We start from the raw sequence: 23,842 nt of genomic DNA, 5'->3' as shown, positions 1-23,842 counted from the left end.
TTATATACATGATTTTGTATATTTAATTAAAAACTTTCTGTTCTAAACGCAATTTTTTTTCTGTGCGAGTTTTAACAGATCCATTTAAGTGATTTAACTATTGTTTGTTTTCCTTATCATTTAGCGGATTATTTGCTGTAATTCGCACACAAAGTCTATCAAGACAGGGAAAGTCCATCTTGATTGACTACGCATAGGGAGATTACCTTGGCAAGGAAGAAGAGTGCGTAGTGAGAATAACCATATTTTGTACATTATAGACTAAACTGATAAAATACGCATATATAATGACAAAAAATTCGCTTATCTAAGAGGAACAGTTGGCCGAGTGGCTGAAGCCTTGTGCCTTGTGCCTTGTGCTACGGTGCCGTACGCCATCTGTTCAAAACCCGGGTAAGCCTTTGTTTTTGTTTTTTATTTTTAAGGAAGTTTTATGAAGATGGAAAATATTATATACATGATTTTGTAAATTTAATTAAAAACTTTCTGTTCTAAACGCAATTTTTTTTCTGTGCGAGTTTTAACAGATCCATTTAAGTGATTTAACTATTGTTTGTTTTCCTCATTATTTAGTGGATTATTTGCTGTAATTCGTATTTACTTAACCACGGTCTACCAGGAGAGATAGACAAACGATCGAACGAACCATGAAAGCTGAATAGGCAAGGAACCTTTAAGGATCCCTCAAATTCTGCTTAGAGAGCGAGTGTCAGGGAGGCATCGATTAACATTTTACATGGCGGGTATATACCAGGAGAAGTAGAGCAGGGGACTGAATCAAACTAAAGGGGAAGGGTGAGGTATGCCATTAAGGAGATAGCTGAAATCTATGCCTTCCTGACGCTTGCGCTCCAAGCGGAATCTGAGGGAATCTTCAAGGTCCCTCCATTATTCTGGTTGATGTTCGGATACCTCTCCTGGTAGACCTTGACTTAACTGAAAGTTGTATTAGTGTTGTCCATAGCAAAAATATAATGATTGGTTCACCTGTTGAGATTGACAGGTTTTCATTGTCCGATAAACATGCCTCGCGCAATTGGCTATCGCGTTCGACTGTTAACCGGAAGGCTGGTGGTTCGATCCCACCCGGGGGCGAGTGGAATTAGAAATCCATTGTTGTAATTCTATGTTTTCGTCTCATGAACTTAAACCCTACCAAAACTTGCAGTGTAGAGCTCACAATCAAATTTTGCTTCTTCAACTGATGGAATCTATTGAAAATTTGCAGAAAGTCATATTCAGGGAGGAATCCATGATGACTGAAGTAGTTTCGCAGGTGAATACCAGTCTGCTTGGAGCAGTTGATGTAATCAACGGAATCACAATCCCCTGTCGTCTGGCGTCAAAAAGGTATTAGATTTCCTTTCGGATTATTTTAGCGACAGCTCGGTAAATATAGCCCGTTCAATGCTCTCATCCATCCTAAGGTTATCGTCAGAGAATCTAGAGGTGGGAAGGAACCCTCTGGTTTTTAGTCTTGACGCATTTAGACGTATCTGCCAACGCCCTGGACAGCCTCGCGACCTTGCAACTAGCCCGCAAGGCGACCACCCTTCTTTCTCTCATCTCGCTATCGAGATGCGCCAGTCTGGTCGCTATCCAGCTCCGTTCTATCAGCTTCTCGGAAGGTGGAGTAATGTTTCTCTTGAACCGGCTAAGAAAAGCCCAACATTCAGGCCCGCTTCACGTGCTAGCAGTCGGAGCTTGTCTCCAAGCCCGTCATATGCCCTTTTACCTGCATGCGAAACTATAGAGACCACACGGTCCCTCTGAGAAACGACTTAAATAGCAAGTCACTCTTCGTCGGTTAAAACAAGCACCACAAAACTGTAGAAAGCTCGACGATCGGACTCTGGATCAAAGAACAGCTCAAAGAAGCAGGTATCGATACGTCAGTTTTTTCGGCCAAATCATCAAGAGGAGCAGCCGCATCTTAGGCGACGAATAGAGGCGTCCAAATCCAATCGATCCTAAATCTTTGCCAATGGATCCTGGAGTCTACCTTTGCTAGGTTCTACAAAAGATCCGTACCGAAAAATACCGATTTGGTGGGCGCATCCATCTTACGCAGTCCACAGGACTCCCACGAACTCCAAATTCAAACCAAAAGTCTGGCTAGTAGTAGCTGTTGACCAAAGGGTATCTTGATTTTAAGACACAGTTAATATCGAACGAATTTACCAACAATTAGTAAATTGTTCGAGCGAGCTTTAGCTCGCGATGAACAGTTGGTATGGTTGGGGGAATGGAGTGAAGACATTGACTGTCTTCTTACCACCCATTCCACCCATTTCATTCCCGTGTTAACTTGAATTAGGTTCCGCCTCCGACTATCGACGGTCTACTAATTCATCTTTTGTTTTTTTTTTGTTTTTTGTTTTTTCACTAGATCCAATTGTGGAAGCCAAAGATCCGATTTCGACCGCGGCTCATCAGGATCATCCAATCCCGCCTTATAATTTTTTCCGGCGTAAGATCCACAACCGTGTTATGCTCCAATTCTGACGTGTTTAAGTGGTAGATACGGCCATCTGAGCGCCATCTCTCACCTTTCCCCTTCTTTTAATGTTTATTGTTTGCTGAGAAGCATCTGAAATAAAGAGGTCGCACACAGTCAATGTCTTCACTCCATTCCCCTAACAATACGAATTGTTCATTGCTCGCTCGAACAATTTACCAAGTATTGTAGGTAGAAATTCTAGCATGTAAAACCATCTATAACCCTGTGTTAATCGTTTTCCAATAGCAGAAAACTTGTCTTGCTAGGGAAGAGCCGGGGGTCCCAGAGTAAGCGCGAGAAAAATCCCTCAGAAATATATTATTTCTAAATTAACGTTAAATTGTATTCCAAATTGATATTTCTAACAAATGGGCTTTATTTTTATGATTGCATTCAAGCTTCTAATTTTTAAAAAGTTTAAAAAGTTTTGAAATATAAAAGTTACAAAAGAAAAATGAGCAGGACTATTATTAACATGGTTTCATCGGCTGAATGGTACATGAAGGGTGCTGGATCTATAAGCTGAACTATTTCAAGAAAATCCTACAAGGATGTCAGATCCAATACCTGGTGAAATAGTACAAGTAGAAATAGGACTACTGAATGGTAGAAATAGGACTGCTCGTAAGGAGAAATAGGACTAGCAATAATCAGTTGCCAAAAATAGCCCTATTTCGACCAGTCCTAATTTGTCCAGTCCTAAAACGTAGACCTATTTCTACCACTCCTATTTCGTTTCAATCCTATATCACCGTCTACCCTTTTTGACACACAGAGTGAATCAGTGCTTCGTAGCCGTAGCTGGGGTTCGTTAATGTCGTTTTCACGGGGGCGTTTCTGAGTGCTCTGAAAAATTACCAAGCTCGGAGCTGGATTCTTCAAAATCCCACTTGGAGCGCCACGAAATCTGACAATGAACAATTATTTTGCTCGACCAGTGGAACAGTATGTCAGATGTTCCAAGCGTCCAAGCGTCTGTTAAGAAAAACAACATCGTCTGCTTCTACTTTCTGCAAAAAATGTCGAATCTGGATTTGCTTCTTGACTCCGGCCCTAGACTTCGTAGTCGAAAAAATAATCCAGATTGTGATTTTCGCTCCAAGTTTGAGCGAATTCCGTCCCAGTGGAATGGCGCGACTGGACGCTCGAGAATTTTGGGCGCCACTTTAGCGCCCACTGGAACGGATTTTGGCGAAAAGTAGCTCCATCTGTTTTTTGGAGCGGTCAAAAAAGCCCACGTAAAAACGCCATAAGAGTGCACACAGTCAAACTCCCAATAGAAGTTGCCAAAAGTCACGTGACGCCACATTTTACCCAATAAGACTATGCCTTGAGTAGTACTATCGACCATGCCTACTCTCGACATGGCACGAAAAGTGTGTTTAACCACGATGTATCAGGAGAGGTGGGCAAACGCGAGAGGAAAAAACTGTGCTAATTTTCGGTAATCATTCTCACTTCTGTCGCTAGGTTCTCTAGTGTTAGTGGCCATGAAATCTGGCGCCAAGTTTAACCGTTGTGGATAAAGCATCGTGGTTTTACAAGGGTGTTTTAGTTTAGTAATAATAAAATGCTAGTAGTGTAGTACCAGTAATAATAAATACACCATGCTAGTTTGTAATAACGTAAATTCAATTACAATTTATTGATTTTTTTCAGAAATTCGTAGTTAATTTCTTTTGACAACAAATGATTAGTGAGTTCGATTGTTCTTAGGGTTGTTATTCTTAATGCTTCCAGAGTAGTTTGCGAACAAAAAGCAGAAAGGCCTGTTAAATCACATGCAAGCTCCGTTTCCCATAGGTCTTTCAGGAATGTTTCTAAAACCTGCAATGTAAAAGAATTAATTGGTATGAATGTTGTGCAATTGTACATGTAAATAATTGTCAAATATTATGTGAAAACTACCTTTCTTCCATTCCTCCAAGTCCCATTGGACAAACTCATACCGTTAACCTTAGAATGGCCGTTCATAACATCAAATACATTGCTCAATTTAAGAACCATTTTCTCTGTACCTTCAGTACCTTAAATAGAAAACGATGTTATGAATACCATAGTAATAACTAATAAGACAAGTATTAGTAAATAACATGCTACCTTGTAAGGAATCCTGTGTTATTTCCGGCATACTTCTGAAATACCGAAATCCATTGGCAACTGAATTAGACAGCATCTGCACAGCACTGCATACTTGACTTTCATCTTTTCAAATGTATTTGGATATAGATGCGTTTTTGTTCATCTGCTTAACCCAGAAAGAGGGTTTTTTTTATCCTGCTTGTGAGATACAGCATTCCGTAAATCTAACAATTTGACCTTTGGACTAAAAACGATGAACAAAAAATTAACATTAAAAAATAATAATGAAAAGATAATACGACACAAACAACACGTTTCTTACTTGTACTTCCTTGATTGTGAAGATGTTATTTTCAACTGTCTTCATAAGATGAGATACATCTTCTGCCAGAATATTGAGAGATGTGTTAGAAGTTAGTCGATCAACAGTTGTCTTGAATGGATTTGTTTGAACAACAATGTTCTCTTCAATTTGTAGAACAGAAGTGATGTTTTCTTCATGTTAGTTTCGACGAGATTTTCACATCCTGTTTCTGAAGTTGTCCCTACTAGCACAAGTCTTCCATAGGACGTCCATAGAACGTCCGGCCATCCAAACTAGGTCCGTCCGTTTTCTGGCAGCTGCGGACATCCTTCTAACAGACGATTTTGATCCTCTGTTTTTGATGTCCTAGTAGGAATATCCATCAGATGGTCAGGTTGTACCATATTTTGGACGTTTCATTAATCGTTCGTTGGAACGCCAATTAAACGCCCATTTACGTCCAGTTTTGTACGTTCATTTAACGACAAAACTGGACGTCCAGTGGACATCCACGAGAAATACCTAGCCAAAATCATGAATTCTATCAGTCGATAGAAATCGAGCAATTGTTAGCCTATCAAAATGTGCTAATAGGTTAGTTTCTATAGTTTTTACCGGTTTTTTATTATTTAATAGAATAAACAATAAAATAAGTTTAAAAAAATATGAAATTATTGTTTTATATTGTTCTTTCCGGGTATTGCATAATTATTCCATACGCATTATGGAGTTGCATCAGTATTTTATATTGATGGTATTGCTTCGTCAAGTCAATACATAAGATAATCAAATGAGTGTAAAAGTCAAAGATCTAGTGGGTAGAGTGGGAGAGTGGGATGCGAGAGAAAGGTTCGATGCTAGAACAAGTCGAATCTTTTTTCGCTCATTTTTATTTTCTTTGTTTCATCATCCATTTGACGTTCATTTTCGGACGCCAAACGGAGTACCAGTTTGGACGTCCATTGGAGAGGACATTTCGACGTCCAAAACAACAAAAAATGACGTCCGGCTTGGATGTCCAGCCCAAACGAAGCGGGCGACTTTGAAACGTCCTATGGACGTACAGTATCCTGCATTAAAATCCGAACACCTTGGTCTCTTTCTTTATTTAAAAAAATGTTTTTGCATTTCTTTTCTTAATTCTAAGAAATGGAATTTTTAAAACAATTAATTCTTCAGATAATATGAAGTCTTCAAAGTTCAAATTAAAAAATATACATTGAACTGGGCTTTTGAAAAAGAGCTGTGTTCGGATTTTTATGCAGCATACTGGTGAAATAGCATTTTCAAGTGTTATTCATATCATCCGAGATGTGAATTATGGCTTACTTTTGCGTACGATATCAACAAAATTTCACCATCTTTTACGGGAAAAATAAAAATAAACCATAAATTTTCTTGGAAAAAAGAAAAACTATGTACGTGTGCTTGTAGGGGTGTGTTCAATTCCGTTCTCTCCACCAAGAGTAACTTCAACACTGTTACCATCAGTTGTTGTTCGTCCATCAAGTTTCCCTTCTGGATTGTTTGATAATGGAGAGGTTGTTTGTTTCCGACATTTTTTGCTTGGGGCTAGCTCATCTGTGTAACCTACATAATTCTTCTTTAAAATGTCTAGAACACACATAATCTTTTCTAGAAAATTTTCTGTCACTTCTTTTCATTTGTTTTCCCCATAAAATGAATTGCCTTTCTTTTTTGGGTGGTTTAAATACCTTGGCATCATTTTCTTTTGCTGATTTGTATCCCGTAGAACATCCATCCGTCATATTGCTCATTGCACACTATACCGATCGGCGTGAATTGACTGAACGAATGTGGAATTGAAACGATTATCAAATAAAATTTTATTCTCTGCTATAATAACAACTCCTGATTAATATTCGAATAATGAAAAAACACAATCACTGCAAAAAAAAACAAGTGATTTCACTGCTGATTTGGTTGACAATATTGTGAGATACAGTCGTATTTGTAGGAGGAGGAGGAGGATTGTTGGCGAAGATTCTTGTCCGACGATTTTACGGCATCGGGAAGAATGAGCAAGAAATGTAGAGTGTTGAGAAGAGTTCAAAAGCATTACTCGCCACCCATCGCTTATCCACTTCCGTCTACGGATTTTCGGCTGATAACTTAAGTGGACTGCGGGGCATTTTTTGAAAAGGAGGAAAGGAAAGAATGAAAAAAAGAGGGGACCAGACTTTCCTTTTCTCCCTATTCTTCCCTCGGGCACGATTAACTCGAAAAGTCCTGCAAGCAACACCATGGGCCGAGCCAAATAAAAATCTCCTGTTCACGGCACCCCTTCACACTGCAACGCGCCACTTAGGGGTCGGCTTGACCCATACCTTTGGATTTCCGTTCATTGCAAAGGAGGGCAATGAATGCAACGGATAGTGGCCATGTTTCTCCCACTGATAGTCAAGTGGGTGGCGGGTGAACACCTGCTATTAAAAAAAAAGAATGGGGTAGGAGAGGACGAAAGGGGGGATGAACATTGAACAGGGGATCGGAAGCATACCGCCTTCTAATGGGAAGTAAGAGTACGGGGGATGATGTTGGCCTTCGTTCTCCTTTTTTGCCAACAGAACTTAAGGAAAGGAAACGAAAAACGCCCCTCGTAAAGCAAGAGAAGGTGGAAGTGGGGTCACACAAAATGCAGATAGAAAGACTGTCGTCTTTTTGTTGGACAAAATGGCGTGAGCAGCTTTCGGAGGGTTTTTTTTTCGACTCCTTCCTTATTATCTCTACTCGATAAAAAAATATTGGGTTTTCAACCAGAAATTTGGCGTCTTTTTCACGACTGTGTATCGTATAAGTGCAATCGACAAGTCATTGTCGCCTTTTTAACGACAACCGTTTTGAGAGAGTACAACGAACATGGACAGACCCCTCTACTGGTGGCCATTCAGCGGGGAAATTTGGACATGGTCAAATTATTGGTTGGCAAACTGGACGTTCCCATCGGGCAAATTGGACGAATGATGTGGAATGGTGTCGAATACCTGGACGTTCCAGCACTGTATACGTGGCTATCGTTTGCGGAGAGTTGGACATTGCCGCCTTTCTCCTTTCCATGAAAGTGGGCTCGAATCAGCAAACCATCCCCACCCAAAAGATCGATTCCATCGTCTCAAGTCCCAACGGCCGACAGGAGAAGATCAACATTCTGGAACTGATGGGTGCAGTCAATTTTTACTTTTACGAAACGCATCCAGCCCCGCAAAACGGCCTCATGTACTGGAGGGCAGCCATGCATCTTCGACGGTCGATGGTGAATAACCGGACATACAGTACCTACCTAAAGTTTGGGAATGCGCGAGAGAACCTAATGGGGAAAGGCTTTTTTTCTCGGCGTTCCCAAAAATCCAATTTTCATCGGATTGCGACAAATTTTTTTTTGGCCGTAGCCATTTTGGGTAGCATTAAGCTAAAAAAAAAATTTATTTTTCCGATCAAGGGAAGGGTAGGTTTAAAATGGATTCCTAAATTTGGGTTGAACACTCTATAGAGCTCCATGCAAATTAGGGTACTTTGAGGGGGGATAACTACAGAACGGGTTAAGGTAGGAAGACGCGGAAAACTCTGAAATGAAGAGCTTCACAAGCTCAACAACGGAATTCATTTTCAGATTTGTTTCTCCATTTTATGGGGAAAAAATGATCCATTTTAAACCTACCCTTCCCATGATCGGAAAAATTAAAAAAAAAAATAGCTTGATGCTACCCCATAAAGAAATTCTCGGCTTCGACTTCAATCAAGACTTTTAGAGCGACTCCGGGAGCGAGTTGGGCCTCGACATGAATAGCGACGTGAGCAGTGACTTGGAAATAAGCAACTTGACGGCAGTGACCAGTGACACTGGGAGTGACCAGGACAACAACTTTAATGACGACTTGAATAGCGACTTGAGCCGGAGCTCCGCTGACTGGAGTCAAGTTGGCATTTCTTCGGAGGAGGATGAAGATAGCGGCAGTGATTTCAATGACGACAGTGACGTGAGTGGATGTCCGTCGTGTGGTAATGACGGAGAGATGTCTTCGGACGAAAGTGACGACGAGGACTTTGAGCTGATTATAGATCATCGCGACGAAATGGAAAATGACGACATGGCCGACGATCCAGCCGAGGATTTGCAGCTGTTCGTGATCTAGTTGATCCTTCAACTCGGAGCCGATCCTAATGCGGCCGACTTGCACGGGGCAACTCCTCTCCACTTGCTGGCCATGATGAATCGCAGCAGCGTTGCTCAATATCGGCTGCTGCTGGAATACGGGGCCCACATAGACCAGCCGGACGACAGCAGTTCGACACTTGATGCTCTTTCAGGAATGGCAAAATCAACTCGCCCGTCAGGGGATTTCCGATCTTAACCTTCAAATCCTCATCAGCGACGCTCTGTCGCTGCCTCTAATAAGTTGCTTGGCTTCTCGAGTCTTACGCAAAAATATGAATTCCAAGTTTTAAAAAGTTTTTAAGTAAATTTCCAAGTTGGAATTCCATTCGACGAAGAGGAGGTTCCACCCACTCTACACTCTTTTTTCATTCGGCTACATATAGCCTAATCATGTTCATTTTTCCGTGTTTTGATACTTGTCTCTCTTGTGACAGTTGATTTTAATAAATTTCAGATAAAGAAAATATGTTGGTTTTGCCTTTTCATTTGTTTTATTTAATAGGAAAAATTAATCACGTGGGTCAGAAAAATGCGGAATTTTTATGGGAATAAGAACTTCGCCATATCTTAAAATTTGTTATACCAATAAATAAGGTCGACACGATAGATTAGCTTTTTGTTGTGTATTTGAAGGTTAAATAATAAAGGTACTATTTTAAAAATATAGCCTACATGTTGATTAATCTACAATCTTCTTATCGATAGAATCTATATGAAAATGGAAAATCGCATTAGGCCTATCAATCAACATGGTTGGAAATTCAATTTTTCCATAGATAAGAATGTAAAACAAATCTTGTATCGTAACTTATTGGTTTCAGAAAATTGCTTAACAAGGCCGGCAAAGCGGCCTGTAGCTTATTGTATGTCAAAACTTTTTGCGTTTAAATCGAGATTAAATCGAGATTGGGCGGATGTCTCATGAAGCTTCTATCACTGGTATGGACTGTCGCCAAACTCATCCGCTTTGGGCTGAACACGCACTGGCATTCCTCTTATTCGACGGAAATTATGTGGATGGGCAGCAAGACTCGTCGAAGAATGAGCAGAGGCTGGAACACGTCCGTCTCTCTCTTGATCACGTCAAAGTTAAAAATCGGGTACACGTCGTCAGAGAACCCGGACGAGTTCTTCTCGAGGAGTTCCATTTATAAATATCTCAAATTCTCAATTCAAATTGAATAGAATTTTGTTTTGTTATTTCGGGTTAAACGAAAAATTTTTAAATCTCGAGAAAGTCCATTCAGGTTTCATTCAAATCAAACTCAAATCCGGTGGTAGCCCAAGGCTTCCAATGACGTCAGCGCAATGCCGTCGATGGATTATTGTTTAGTTACACCTTGAACGATTCGCCCACAGCAGTGAATAATGTAAAAGGGGAAAGGGACAAATATTGTTGGCACCTCTATAAAAACGCCCACCTGGGTTTCGTGTGTCATACCGAACATCTCTGGGATTTTGGCGTATATATTTTGAAGGTTGAACAGGTTATCGTGACTCAGGAACTCATACAAGAAAACTTTCAGGTGTAATTAATTAATATTCGTCTGGATACAGTCATTTATCGGACTAAACATCATTCAGGTTTCTCTAAGACCAAGAGGAAAATGGCAAGCAAAAAAATTTCTTTGTTGGCTCAGTTTGACGACATTTGTCGTGGTTTCAGCTTCTGGATCAACGACCCACTTCGAGGTAAGTTTTCACGAAATGATCCAATTCCTTGCATACGAAATCCTGTTGTTGGAATCTTGCAGTTGAAATCAATCAATTGTTTGGATTTTGGTTTCTAGAATTCGAAGTATTTGCCAACAACCAAGAAGATTGCCGCAAGAAATGGTTATCTACCGAGGAAATGTGTTCGACGGCCTTAAAGGAGTTAAACGAAGCTCGAGCCAACAGAGAGAAGTTAGAACTGCAGGTCCGCCACGTTACCGAGTTGCTGAAGAACGAAATTCTTATTCGTCAACGACTACAAAAAGAGGAAAAAGACTTGGTAAAAAAACAAACAAAAAAAAACAATGACGTTTAAAAGACTACCTACTGACTGTTGCCTTTCGTTTGCAAAAGGAACGAAAACTTATTATGGTCAAACAAATCGTTACAACAGATCAAAACATCACTGAGGAGACACGTGACAGACTAGTTTCCATCAGTTCGATCGAGTCTTATTCACGATGCGATTTGGAATCGCCTGGCAATCACTTGATCGATTCAACAAGTGATGAAATAGAGAGCAGTACTCAGTCGATACTTTCGTCGCTGGATATTACGAGCGAGAAGACGGACGAAGACTTGGAACTTTCTGTCATCCGTTCTGTCCGTAAGTTCAGGGGTAGAGCCCTGAACGAGACTGTGAACGCCCGAGATGGGAATAACAAACGTCCTCATCCAGCAGTAAGTAAAACTTTTTTGATTTTCAATGTCATTGGAAGAGTCAGTTTTATTTTATTCTAAAGAGCCGGTCGATAGCGATTTCCAATACGATTGCACCTCCCGAGTTGTTTTCAATTCCTCCTCAAACTACGCGCAAAATCAGCATGGATTTCCCGGGGGAATTTGCGTCACCGACGTCCAATCAGTTTAATATGTGCAATCAAGGTACGGTAGTGTTATCGTTTTTCAAACTGTATGACTAAAATTTTAAGATTTTTGAAATTTTTATCGGTTTACTAATTATTTTAAGGAAATGACAAAAGAAGCGTTTCGGCCACGAAAAAAGTTTTACGGCCGCACATGTTTTCCAGCAAGGTTAAATAGATTTTTAGTATCAATGAAATAAAAATAATTTCAATAATTTGTTTTATAGGTTATACTTAAGCAAGAAACCTGTATTCCTTGTAGAAATAGGTACTCCCCAATATTGCAACAGAACAAATCATTTGATAATGTTACTTTCAATTAATTTTTGCCTTGTCTATTAATGATTCTGTTATTGGTTAAATAGGATCCGATTCGGAAAGACTGCCTTGAAGTGTTCCGACTGTCTAGGAACTTGCCACGTAAATAAATATTTTTGAACTAAATTTATTCTTATGGGTGCCAAAGTAAAAGGATACTTTTTAAATTAAAAACAAAATCTAGGTTGAATGCAAATCTTCTATGCCGATCCCATGTGTTCCTACTTGTCGGACGCCCACTCGTTTTGTCGGCTCGATCGCCGACTATTCACCCAAGACCACGCCCATGATCCCTTCCCTTATTATCCATTGCGTGGAAGAGATCGAAGTGCGAGGATTGGAGTGCCTAGACTACCGCGCAATCGCCCCTGAAAAAGAAATCATTGCATTAAAAGTAATTGAACTTCAAATTTTATTTCCAACTGCCATTTGGTTAACACTAGTTTACGTCAAGGAACAACTTCTTCGGGGTAAAATACGATCGGGAGAGATGTCCAGCATAAATACTCCCGTTATTACAAACGTTGTTCGATCCTTCCTCCAGTCTCTCAAAGAGCCTCTGGTTACGTACACTGCTAGGGAATCGTTCATTAAATTGGCATACGTTCAAGAAGAAATCGACGTTCAAGTATGATTAACAATTCATTCCGGAGATTATTAAATTACTGTACGTATCATTACATTTATATTTTTGACTAGACAGCTGTTTGTTCTCTCATTCCTGAACTGCCTCGGCCTAACCGTGACACCCTGGCTTATCTAATACTCCACTTTCAACGGTGATAACATTCTACATTTTTCCGGAGAAATCTGCTTTACATTCGTTCTTTTTTTTTTTTTTTACCAGAGTGGTGGAGAACCAACGTAGTCGTTTATCGACTATAAATATTGCAAAATGTTTTGCTCCTATGATAATTGGCCATTCGCGCTCTCAAATCGACGATGGGCTTAAGAAACTTCAGGACATGAAAGAACAGCAAATGGTGAGTTTTGAGCTTTCATCACCATTGCGTCTACTATTTACCTGCATGTAACATAATATGGCACATAATTTGATATAATAATATTATGTTCTTCAATTTCTCCTATTTACATTTGTTTTATTTTTAGGTCATGGAAAAACTCCTCAACATTGCAAGGTAAAAAGATCAACATAGTTTATTTTTGAATTTTTGAAGAATTAATCATGATTTAAAATTGTTTGCTCTTGGTAGCGATTATTGGAATTGTCACGCATCTTGCACGGATTCTCCCAATAACACTCCTGTAAAGGGGAAAAGGTGATCTGAAATCCATATATTTATGGTGGTTTGGTGTCTTTAATGTGATATTTCCCTTTTAGAAACTTGAAGAAGACTGGCTTTTTCACATCGCCTCATTTTTAAACGACTGAAATTCCTGTTTCTTTCGAACAATTGTATGTGAATGCTCTTATTATTAGTCTGTAATTATTCAATCTCGGTAGTAAACCATCTTTCTATGCGCAATCCTGTCAAAGAATAATGTCAACCATATTAATCTTAGTTTTTTTTTAGTTGAAAAATATTAGTGCTAATCCACTACGCAAAGAGAATTTGTTATTTCTCAAAAAAAAAGAAAAAAAAAAGAAAGATTGTAGCGTTCATTCATTTGACCATAAAACTTATCCTCTTCATCTAATGAATTGCAAATTTTATTATCTAAGAATCCTGAAGCATTTGAAAAGATCGTTGTCAGGGACAATTCGACGCACTGTATGATTTTATCCGAGGAGTCAAGTAGGACTACGGTACTTTAGTTATATACAAAGAAAATTTATCCTTTTTTCTTCCACAAATCACGCACGATTTTTCCAAGATAACTAAATCAAATTTAGAAATACTAGTTTTTTAAAAGAAATAAAACTTATAGTAGAAAATAAAATGCACCGAATATTTCTGAAGCCATTTGTATTTAAAGAGCAGACAACAACAACGAAAGATCAAGAAAACTCAGCAAAAAAGATTGGCCTTCAAATCAAAAACGCAGAAAAACATTATCACAAAAGATACGTCTAAATAAAAAAAACAAACAAACATGGAATATGTGTAATCGAGGGCATAGCCAGGGAGCTTTGCCGTTTTCTGTACTAGGTGAATGTAAACGTTATGCACGAAAAAAAATCAATTTTCTTATTTGCGAATGTTTATTTGGTCCGCAATGCGTAATCATGATGAACATGTTTCGAAAAAATGCAGTCGCAGCCCACACAAGGTGACTGCAATGAAAGGCGGTAGAGGCTGTGGAACGAATGCTGTTTCATTCTTTAATAAAATGTTAAGGAAGGAAAAAGAGAGTTCGATGGTCCTCGATCGTACGTTTTTTAGCAATTTTAACCCAGTATGTAAAACCTAGCTAATATTCATCAACAAAGAGGATCCAGCTACTAATTGGGGATCCGAGTACTAAATCTATCGCTACAGCTGTTTAAGTTTAAGGGACACTTACGTTTTACTTGAATACATATGCATTTACTCGATTGAGGGGCACTAATCATTCGGCAAAAAGGAAATCTTATTCAAGAACAAGATTAAACACGAAAAATCGATGGAATTTTGAAGACTTGGGGGAACTTTTAGTTTTCGAAGTTCACATGCGCTCTTCGACGGTAGTCAAACACTTTCGGTTCCAAAAACATGAATGCTAACACAACCGTATCAGTTAAGTAGAGCTCTTTGCCTCAGCAGTCAACTGCTTGATCAAAAAATCTGGCAACTCTCAACGTAATCTAAACAGTCTATGACTGTTATTTGTCTGTTTTTTCATTTTAATTTTTTTTTTCAGTGGAATGGAAGAGAGGTTTTACTACAGACTACGAAGTATAAAAATTGCGATTCCTTATACCCTCCTTGCATAAGTGGTGCTTGAGCTTGACGCTAGGGGCAGGTCGAACGTTTAGGAAAAGATTTCCAGCTCTTTTTCCATTTCCATACTCATTACGTGCTCCACACGCACGGCTTCTGCGGGAACAGTACTTCGTCAATATTGATTATTCATTTTTTGGTGACTTAATATTTTACAACTCTTCCCGGTACCGCATGAATTATTTCACATCATTCACGAAATTTGATAATGAGATGTGTTATTTCATTCCCTTCCCTCCGATTTCTCGGCTGTTCGTGGATATTCTTGTAACGCTGCGTGTTGCTTGTTTTACTTCGCGCGTGCAGTCATAATACTCGTTAGGTAAAATCGCCAAGGGTAATTGAACTATGGAATTCCGCGGATGATATGAAATAATTCACGGTGCATCGGAAGGGCTGTAGAAAATTAAATCATAAAAAATGGTTCAACCAGACAATTATTTCACCGCAAATTCCTTGTGAATGTACGTCATTAGCAGTAAATGGCGAATAAGTTGAAATTATTTTCCAAAACGTACGACTGGACCCCTAGTGGAGAGCTCAAGCACAGCTCGTTCAATTCCTCTCATATTTCAGGCTTATGTAACGATCATTGCAGTTTTTACTTCATAGTCTGCGGTTTAACTAGGAGCTCGGAAAACTCAAAAGAGCAAATCCGATGTTGTTTCGGCACTCCAAGTTGTACTCTCTTCGGCCGGTTTGATATAGTGCAAAACTGAGCCCATTTGATTGCCAGAATTGGGTTGATTCGGCTGCGGCGTTAGATCAGGTAAGATAGGACGAGATACTCCAAGCTCGAAAGTGGTTTCAATGTGCACTTTACTAGGAGTATAGTTGGAGAGACCTCCTAAAAAAAAAGAAAAATTACATCCATTAGCAATGAGCGTCCAATGCAAGCAAACATGTCAGTACCAGTAATGCTCGAAATGGTCTACACAACTCGGATATCTACTTCAATAAGATAGCTTAACCTACTTCCATAATCTTTCAACGTCCGCCTCAAACAAAACCCAAATATTTTACAACTGATACGTACACCCGTCAAAATTGAACGAGTGTGCCATAAAAATTGCAAATTCCACTAAGATGATGGAACATAATTATTACCTAAATTGCACGTTAGTCAGCATACTTGGGCTTTGAACACGACACTATTTCGTCGCGCAATGTTAATAACAAACTAACTGTTTGGCATCACAGGTACTTTTGTTTCGCTGCTTAATTTACGATAAAAATGCCGGACATACCCTTCGAGTTTGCGGCTGAATTCTGCGAGGAACTATCTCGAACATCATGGGTGGCCTTAATTGTGAGCACGGCTTCGTCTCCCTCTTCGAGAAACGATGTTTCTGACGGATATTCGAACAACTTCGTCATGTCGTCGTTGAAGGTAATATTCAACTGTAATAAAAAATGAGCAAACACATTAAATATCTTCAACACATCACATAGTTCAAGTCAAAATGTAGGAAAAAGCAGAAAATTACTATTAAAAAATGTTTCACAATAAAATAAGGCCATTTCTATTATCATATTTACACCCAGGAATGCATAGCACAGTTCACTTCCAGCAGAAAATTGGGCAAATTAGCCGAAAATTGTAAATTAATTAATTTCTTTATTTGACAATCTAAAACCACGATTATTGCTATCTGAAATGCATCGTCGCAATACAACCTAAAACATTATGACCGGTTTTGAACTTCCGTTTTCTTGAGAAGAGTTGATGCGGTGTAAGTAATCTTTCTTTTAAACAATCGATTACATCTAACTAAGAACTAAATTTTGGGGACTTTTACTTACACTCACGGTTTCTTACATTTTCCTGCACTGGTAATACAAGAATCTCACTTAGCCAATTTAGAATATTTTCCTTAGCTAACGGATCAATCCTGAATTCCAATTCAAAAAATTATCCTACATATTGGATTTCAAGATTGATATACTGTGCCCAAAACCGCTGGCATCCTCTTAAACGGCGCTATCGACAGTAGCCCACAACTTCCTTTATGCGTATTAAAGCTGACTATCTCGTGCAGGCATTGAGAAACATAATGAAATTATGTTTACCGTTATCTCAACCAAGGTTCTTATCTAGCTGACAGCTGTTGGATGTATAGACTAAAGGAACGTTAAAGTAACGACGAGAAATGGAATCAACTAGAGTGAAGCGCCAGCAACGAGAGAATAGCATATTATCCATGCGTAAGACACTCTGATTTCAAGGTAACTTGCGGCTCTGTTTTCATAATTTTCTCTGCTGGATTGGCTGTTTTTAGGACGAGGAAAAGAACGACACAATGCACGCCCGTGGAATTCGAAAGTCAAAAAAAAAAAAAAAAAAAAAAAAATCGTCAAAGCACAGACCGGGGAAAAAAGAATTCCGGGATTGTGGGTGCAGTGGTGCACTTGTGGCGCGCAGTGATTGTTGATTGTAGATAACAAAAAAAAAGGAGGGGGGGGGGGAGAAGAAAATGAATGTTAAAGACATACCAAAATAAAATTTACCTTTTTCTTTGGTCGGCGTTGAATAAGCGATTTTCCCACTATTACATTGGCTCCCTCAAAGTCGACATTGCATGGAGAAGGAGGCCGTTTCAGTATATCCAAATCGTCGATAAAGTCGGACGATTCACCGGGGTCGTAGTCTGGTAGTTTGGTAATTCCGGAATCGTTGGACTGGAATAGCCAAATAGAAAAGAAATATTGGTAATCAGTTTAAACTGAAGAGAAATAAGTTCTTCCAAGCTTCAATAATTGGGGCACAATTCAGGAGAAAGTCCATCGGAGAAATGCGGATCAGTGTTGTTTACTTTCAAAATATTCAACCACGAGAAATAGCGGGTTCCACTTGCGGGATAAAAGCGTTCCAAGCTGTGGGCTATGGATGCCAAGCAGATCTTTCCAATCACTCAAAACTAGATAGAACTGCTGTATAGCAGCAGAGGGGGGGGGAAACAAAATAAAGAAAGGGGCTCCACTAACTTTCCCGTAAGCCAATTGAGAAATGGAAACTCAAAATATCCTTACTCGTCATGAATACTAATCGAATAGAATTTTTTCTTAGACATAAAAATTAAGACGGGAATTGCATCAACATCAACCAAATAAAATAAACCAAATTAAAGCAGTCAGACGAAGAATTTTTAATAAGAAAAAATCCAGTCATCAGTTCAACCCTAAAATACCTCCGTCTTTTTTTTTTCTTCACGTGATTTACTATTACGGGTCCCACTACTAAACCTGCAACTTGTTGGCTGCTAGCTTAAATTATGTTAGATCACACCAGATTTTAATAAGAGAATTACGAAAAAAATTATAGGAAACATTCACAGAAATCAACGCGAACATTTAAAATGAATATTCACAATCGTCAAAAAACAAAATGAATAATAGCTTTAAAATACCTTTATTTGAATTGAACCAAATTAGAAAAATAAAAAATAAATCGATTCAAATTGAACTGAATTCGAATATCAAACAAAATCCCAATAGAAGTTTCTATTCTGGAGAAAGATGGAGTAAAAGACAAGACTACCAGTTCAACCATAGATTTGAAAATCTACGACTGGATGTATACGTTTTCCTTTGTATATCTTTTTTATGTTGTCTATCCAAAACGATATTCATGTAATCTCAATATCTTTGTAAACTTGTGTACAAAAGATAACATGCTTTCTTCATGAGACATCGAATCAACACTAAATTATAGGAGGAAAATGAATGCTAAGCTTTACAATGCTATTATAGTCTAAATGACGTACACGTAGCGTAGTCGAAAGAAATTTTGTTGAAATTAGTCTAGAAAAACACAGGAAAACATTGTAAGACAAATATTACCTTGTACACAAGAATTCCTGTCGATCCACCTTCGTTGCGAATGTGATCGGTTTTTCTTGAAGTGTCGTTGACAAAGTTGAAGACTGTAGTCGTTTCAGACTGATGTGGATTCCATTTCTTGCTCGGCTGTGTTGCTCCGCTACTGGGCGAATAAGCTCCAAGGATTGCCGTTGTGTTGACTGGCGTACTATTCGATGATTTGGCGATCTGACTACTAGATGAGATGGCCTTGGCAGCCGACACTACGGTCGCATTCTCTGCAACCTTTTTGTCAACAGGTGGGGGTAGAGAAACGGGGACAAATGCTGCCGGACTGGAGGGCCGGGCATCAGTTGAAATAACAGGCTCCGATTTAGGAGCGGTCGATCCAGCCAGAGGAGTAGTGGTAGTAGTCTGTTTCGTGCGACCCGCTGTTTGGGATTTGGACGCAAAAACGGGTGGACTGGCAGGTTTGGCCGTCGTCTGCGACGGTGCAGGCTCACTCTTGGTTGGCGTTTTGGCGAAACCAAGTGGAACGAGTGGAACGGCGTTGGGCGACGTCACTAATAAGAGCTCCTCTTTTTTGGAAACGGAATCGACGTCATCCTTGGAGGTCGCCTCTTCGAAAATCACCACCTTTTCGTTTTGAATGATTGGAGATTTAGGCTGCGGTCGGATGACTCCAACCTGTCGAGATTGTACTGGCCCGATCACAAACGGCGATTTCTCATCTTTCTTCTCGCCGTCAAAGTTGAAGTTGATGGAAATGCTTTCCTTGTGAATGTTATCCAAAGCGGTTTTCGAGATGATTTTAAGACCATGACCGAGGCCGTGATTTTCAGTCTCTTTTTTCTCTTTTTTCTCGTCTTCAAATGGATCGACAGGCTCTTTTTGATTGGCGGAAGGGCTGGCCACCGAGACAGGTGGTGGCGTGGAAACGAGTTTCGTCAGAGCCGCTGTTCGTTGCATGGACGTGGCTCCGTTAGGCAAAGATTGCACTACACGTGTTTTCTCGATGACTACGGCTGGTTTGGGACTCAGGACCGGTGGCTTGGGCCCAATCGTCGACGGTTTGGTGATGACGACCGGCTTGATGTCGGGCGAAACCAATTCGGTGATACGAGGCGTGTTGCTGTCTGACTTTTTCCGTCCCACCGAAGCGGCGCTCTTGTTATTCACCAAGTTGACTTGATTCATCCGATTGATGTTGAATTTCTCAGAGCTCTGATTGGCGGCCGACAGCGGCGTTCGGTTGATTCCCGGACCGGCGCTCTGCGACCGCCGAGTGCTCAACACTTTCCGACCGGATCCGCTCTCGAAAATGCGTTTGACTTGGCGGACCGTGTCCGGAGCGGGCAACTCGGCTTCTTCGACATTGTAGCGACTGTTGGTGGGCAAAGTGCGGCGCGTTTTCGACGATGCGGAAGAAGAAGAAGAGGCCGCGGGGGCAGTTGGAGGGGTGACAACAGGCACGTTATTGCTCTTTGTTTCTGCGCTCTTCTCGACAGTTTGAGTGTCGTCTTTCTCGACAATGACAATCGCATCTTTAGGCAGGAGCACAGGAACCGGTGGTTTAGGACTCGTTACGGTCGGACTGGGCGGAACTGCAGCCGGTGTTTTGGGCGGTTTCGGCTGCTGCAGCGGTGACACCACCAAATCATTGACGGAAACGCTTCTCCAGGTCGGCGGTTGTGAAACACAATCGACAGATCGTGTCTTCTTTAGGTCACGAATCTTGGACGGGCTGGAAGAAGGAGAAGGCGCTGGAGGTGGCTTCGGTTCGGCGGCTTGTGCAGCCACCAGATTCAAAGAAATGGGCCGCTCGTTCTTGGCCCGACCGTTGCTGGAACGCACCAAAACGGAGAAATCGTTCTCAGTGGCTGACGGATGCTGAGGGCCGGAATCTTTGTCGAGCCAGTCTTCCAGGCTGGCCGCTCGACGGAGTGACGGCCGACGCGACTCGCCCAAAGGTCTTTCGCGCAGCGTGCGGCTCAGGTAACGTGACTTCAACTTGTTCACAATTCCCGGCCCGTACTGGAGCTCTTCGTCTTCATTGTCTCGGTTGCCCGACATTCCCTTGAGTGCCTGCAGTCCTCTGGCTGTGATTTTCGTCCGGCTGCCCGATGATGACATGTCAACTTGAGAAGCGGCCGAGCTCCTCATCCGCGTGTCTTCCACCATGGCCGTTCTGGTCCTGTTGGGTTCCGATAATCGTCTCGTTGGTATCGTCGTCGTTGGCGGCTGATAATGTGGGATGACGTGCTCGATGAGATTTCCGCTGTTGTTGGCACCATTCACCGAACGAGAGACTGGCACATCAGCGAAGCGACTGGGTGAGCGACCGCTCACCGATCGCGACTGAGTGGAACTGAAATTCTCAATGGAAGGCAGTTGTTCTCTTGTTGTCGCCCCCAACTGGGCTGCGTTAGATAACGGAGGCGGGCTGGAGGCGGATTCGGAACCGTGCTGGAGAGCGCCATTCCCTGGCAATGGTCGGGTGCCCAGCATTTTGGCCCCGGGCGGTTCGCCTTCTACCAGCGGTTCGTAAATCGTTTGCAATGAGGCCACTAGGCCTTTATTCGGGATCCGAAGTCGCTCTCGTGTAGAGTTCTCCAACTCGGCAATACTAGGACTGGCAGGTGTTACTCGGTTTCCTCCACTCCAGCCTGCAATACGAAAAATAAACACTTTTAGAAAAGAGTTGGGGAATGCAAACAAACAGCAAACAAGCATTTGGCGTAGATATTTGTACAGGTTGTCATCATAAACAAGTCATCAATTATCAACATTATTTCGACAAATTATTGATTTCTCATCGAGCTATACAGTTGGCATCGGTTTCGACTTTCGACATTCTACGGGTTGCATAACAGTCTAAGGCAAATGATAACAAGTTAACAACCAAAAAGGAAAGGTAGGGAGGATAAAGACGTTGTAGGCGCATTGCCTGGCGTGACTGGTCCCGTTATCACCCTAAAATCATTATCTGAAAGATGGCTTGTCTAGCGGCTTCGTTCGCTCCTATGCGTAAACTATACGGCGAGAGCCCTTGGCTTAGTCATCAAACAGATGGCGGAAATCTTGAAATCAACTTTTTTGTCTTTCTGTGACGTGATCTCGGTTGCATTAAAAAGATGCACGATGGCAACCGGAACCAATATCACATTTGATACAACGCAGTTTGCTATCGACCTCAATACGATATTGCCAGTGGAAATCCTGTGAACCAGTCCGCCAGTAAAAGGATTCCCCTGCTGGCATAATACAAGTACTAAATACTACGGCGTGAACTGTCCCTTGTCGTATTGATCGCATTTCCCCCCTCCCGTTTCTTTTCGAGTATTGCAGCGAACCCATGAGTTACATCGTTCGCTTCTTTTTCTCCGAAAGGAATCAGCAATTTGCGCTTCTTTTTTGGGCAACTTTGTAGAAATAAAAGAGCTCTTCTACCTGTCTAGTTATGGTGCACTACGTATTTTCGTTCAAAAGGGTAGGTGGGGGTAATGAAACGAATAAAAAAAGGAAGAAAATGAATAACATAAAAAAAAAGCCGTATAGCTCTCAAGGCGTTATTTTGCCATAAGCTCCAGACTAGCTGAACAGTGATGTAAGCCAAAATGAGTGCTGTTTCGCTGAAATTAATATATGCGAGATACCTGAATTAACGTTACAAGATCCTAGTCCATTGCTCAGTCTTTTTTTACGAATCAGCTCGCGTTTCCAGACAGGAAGATTAGACGTTTCTGAATCACACAGTTCCAAACACATGTTTGCTGACTGGCTAACACAGTCGGGCGAAATATTTCGACAACACACTTCATCCATGACTACTGCCGTCTTTCCTGATTCGCTCGAAATCCAAGTTATCTAAACGTAACTTGGAGATTTCACTGAAAACTGAATAAAAATCTTTCTCCAGATGCAGGAATACAACTCTCCACTTTCCAACGTCTGAAGCCAAACTGAAGAAGAGCAACGGGACTTAAAACAACTCTCAACAAAACACAAACGGAATGGACATAGTAAATGCACGCATGACTGTTGCGGACAAGGCGTTCTCCCCGCGGTGTCCGTGGCGTTGGGAAGCATCGTGTACAAAAAGGGCTAGAAACCTTTTCGAGTGCATTGCCTCCGATGAACGCCATGTGGGAAAGACTTGGCTTCATAAACAAAGCATTTACCTTACCCCTTCATTACCCTTTTTCTTTCTCATCTAACTGTTTCATTGCCCTTTCGGGGATGCAACAATAACAAAAAATCAATTAGGCAAATGTTAGCTCGGTCATTAAAGACCGTTTGATCGTGACCTGCAAGTCAGGGTAAGTCAAATTCCTGGTGGTGATTTAGTTTTTTTTTTTTTTTTTCTTTTTTTTTGTGATGGTTGTGATATTCCTTATTTGAATATATAGGGTTTGCAGCATGTGTTCTATTGATGGAAAATCTAAGCATATTTCTTCTGACTAAATTCTAAAAAGACATCTTCATTAGGCTACAATGCTGAATCATCACCAGGAAGCACTTGTGTTCCCTGCTTTGCATGCCAACCAAAACAACACAAAATCAATGATGAAAATATTTCAATTCCAATATTACCATGTCTAATGTACATGTTTCTAGACAACCATCTGAGTAAATTCATTGCTGAAATATATCCAGAGGCTATGTTTCAAAAAAGAATTCAGAATAAAAGATGCGAACTGTCAGAATGTTATGTCTTGTACGTTGAATGCTTTCCATGTACACTTTTCAAGTAGCATGAGAGATTTGTTTTTAAGAGTCCAAAATGTGTTATATTCTAGAATCAACAATCAAACAAAGCAAATTTCTCTAAAAACCTATAATATATTCAAACAACTGATGAAAATAGGCCTATTTCTGTGAAAAGACAAAAAGGAAAGTGTCAGAAATGTTAGTAAGGTGTTCAGAAAACCACTTATTTAGAACTACAAGAGCTGAAAATGAAACTAAAATTAACTTGTTAAAAAACAAAAACATTTTAGCAATAAATTTCAAACTTACCTAAAAAATTGGGTGTTAACCAAAAGTTCTTGTTGTGATGAAGGATGTCCAAGGACAACACTTATTGAGCACGTTCAAAATGGCTTGACAGATCTAGTAGAATCTATAACTTTAATTTAATTTTTTTTTTCAAAGAATATTGAATTGTTGACAGGCGAAAAA

At 40.5% G+C, this 23,842-nt stretch overlaps 3 protein-coding genes across 5 annotated transcripts; 2 read left to right on the top strand and 1 right to left on the bottom strand.

The window, feature by feature from the left end:
- The first annotated feature begins 8,686 nt into the window (after positions 1-8,686).
- LOC124344478 (secreted acidic protein 2-like) lies at positions 8,687-9,040 on the top strand. The gene has a single exon (XM_046798062.1). The coding sequence runs from the start codon at positions 8,687-8,689 to the stop codon at positions 9,038-9,040; it is 354 nt and encodes a 117-aa protein (XP_046654018.1).
- A 1,436-nt stretch (positions 9,041-10,476) lies between these two features.
- On the top strand, positions 10,477-13,447 carry LOC124320664 (rac GTPase-activating protein 1-like). Of its 2 annotated transcripts, XM_046783522.1 has the most exons (15): positions 10,477-10,589; positions 10,648-10,755; positions 10,854-11,056; positions 11,131-11,457; positions 11,520-11,661; positions 11,747-11,811; positions 11,870-11,910; positions 12,008-12,062; positions 12,145-12,354; positions 12,415-12,588; positions 12,660-12,739; positions 12,808-12,943; positions 13,071-13,099; positions 13,175-13,240; positions 13,303-13,447. In XM_046783522.1, the coding sequence occupies exons 2-15, from the start codon at positions 10,671-10,673 to the stop codon at positions 13,343-13,345; spliced, it is 1,656 nt and encodes a 551-aa protein (XP_046639478.1). In that variant the 5' UTR covers positions 10,477-10,589; positions 10,648-10,670; the 3' UTR covers positions 13,346-13,447. The 2 variants fall into 2 exon arrangements, with proteins under 2 accessions (XP_046639478.1, XP_046639477.1); XM_046783521.1 differs by having other exon boundaries at positions 10,477-10,755.
- Positions 13,448-13,871: 424 nt separating this feature from the next.
- LOC124342576 (proteoglycan 4-like) lies at positions 13,872-23,809 on the bottom strand. Of its 2 annotated transcripts, none has more exons than XM_046795591.1 (5): positions 23,681-23,809; positions 18,683-21,327; positions 17,351-17,521; positions 16,090-16,243; positions 13,872-15,689 (listed from the first exon to the last, which is right to left on the bottom strand). In XM_046795591.1, the coding sequence occupies exons 2-5, from the start codon at positions 21,167-21,169 to the stop codon at positions 15,484-15,486; spliced, it is 3,018 nt and encodes a 1,005-aa protein (XP_046651547.1). In that variant the 5' UTR covers positions 21,170-21,327; positions 23,681-23,809; the 3' UTR covers positions 13,872-15,483. The 2 variants fall into 2 exon arrangements, with proteins under 2 accessions (XP_046651547.1, XP_046651536.1); XM_046795580.1 differs by lacking the exon at positions 23,681-23,809 and adding an exon at positions 22,318-22,543.
- Between the last annotated feature and the right edge of the window lie 33 nt (positions 23,810-23,842).

The sequence above is a fragment of the Daphnia pulicaria genome, chromosome 1 (assembly GCF_021234035.1).
Source record: "Daphnia pulicaria isolate SC F1-1A chromosome 1, SC_F0-13Bv2, whole genome shotgun sequence".
Classification (NCBI taxonomy): Eukaryota; Metazoa; Arthropoda; class Branchiopoda; order Diplostraca; family Daphniidae; genus Daphnia; species Daphnia pulicaria.
The sequence above is the reverse complement of the archived record's forward strand: the minus strand, read 5'-3'. Positions and strand labels throughout refer to the sequence as shown.

What these genes read in the sequence shown, in the direction of transcription:
- LOC124344478 (XM_046798062.1), top strand. Translation starts at nt 8,687, where the DNA reads ATGAATAGCGACGTGAGCAGTGACTTGGAAATAAGCAACTTGACGGCA.
- LOC124342576 (XM_046795580.1), bottom strand. Translation starts at nt 22,486, where the DNA reads ATGGATGAAGTGTGTTGTCGAAATATTTCGCCCGACTGTGTTAGCCAG. An exon ending in ATCTTGTAACGTTAATTCAG is followed by an intron (nt 21,328 to 22,317) that starts GTATCTCGCATA and finishes TTCGTATTGCAG; the next exon opens with GCTGGAGTGGAGGAAACCGA. An exon ending in TTCAGCCGCAAACTCGAAGG is followed by an intron (nt 15,690 to 16,089) that starts GTATGTCCGGCA and finishes CTTTTTTTTTAG; the next exon opens with GAGGTCTCTCCAACTATACT.
- LOC124320664 (XM_046783522.1), top strand. Translation starts at nt 10,671, where the DNA reads ATGGCAAGCAAAAAAATTTCTTTGTTGGCTCAGTTTGACGACATTTGT. An exon ending in AAGAAGAAATCGACGTTCAA is followed by an intron (nt 12,589 to 12,659) that starts GTATGATTAACA and finishes ATTTTTGACTAG; the next exon opens with ACAGCTGTTTGTTCTCTCAT. An exon ending in AAACTCCTCAACATTGCAAG is followed by an intron (nt 13,100 to 13,174) that starts GTAAAAAGATCA and finishes TGCTCTTGGTAG; the next exon opens with CGATTATTGGAATTGTCACG.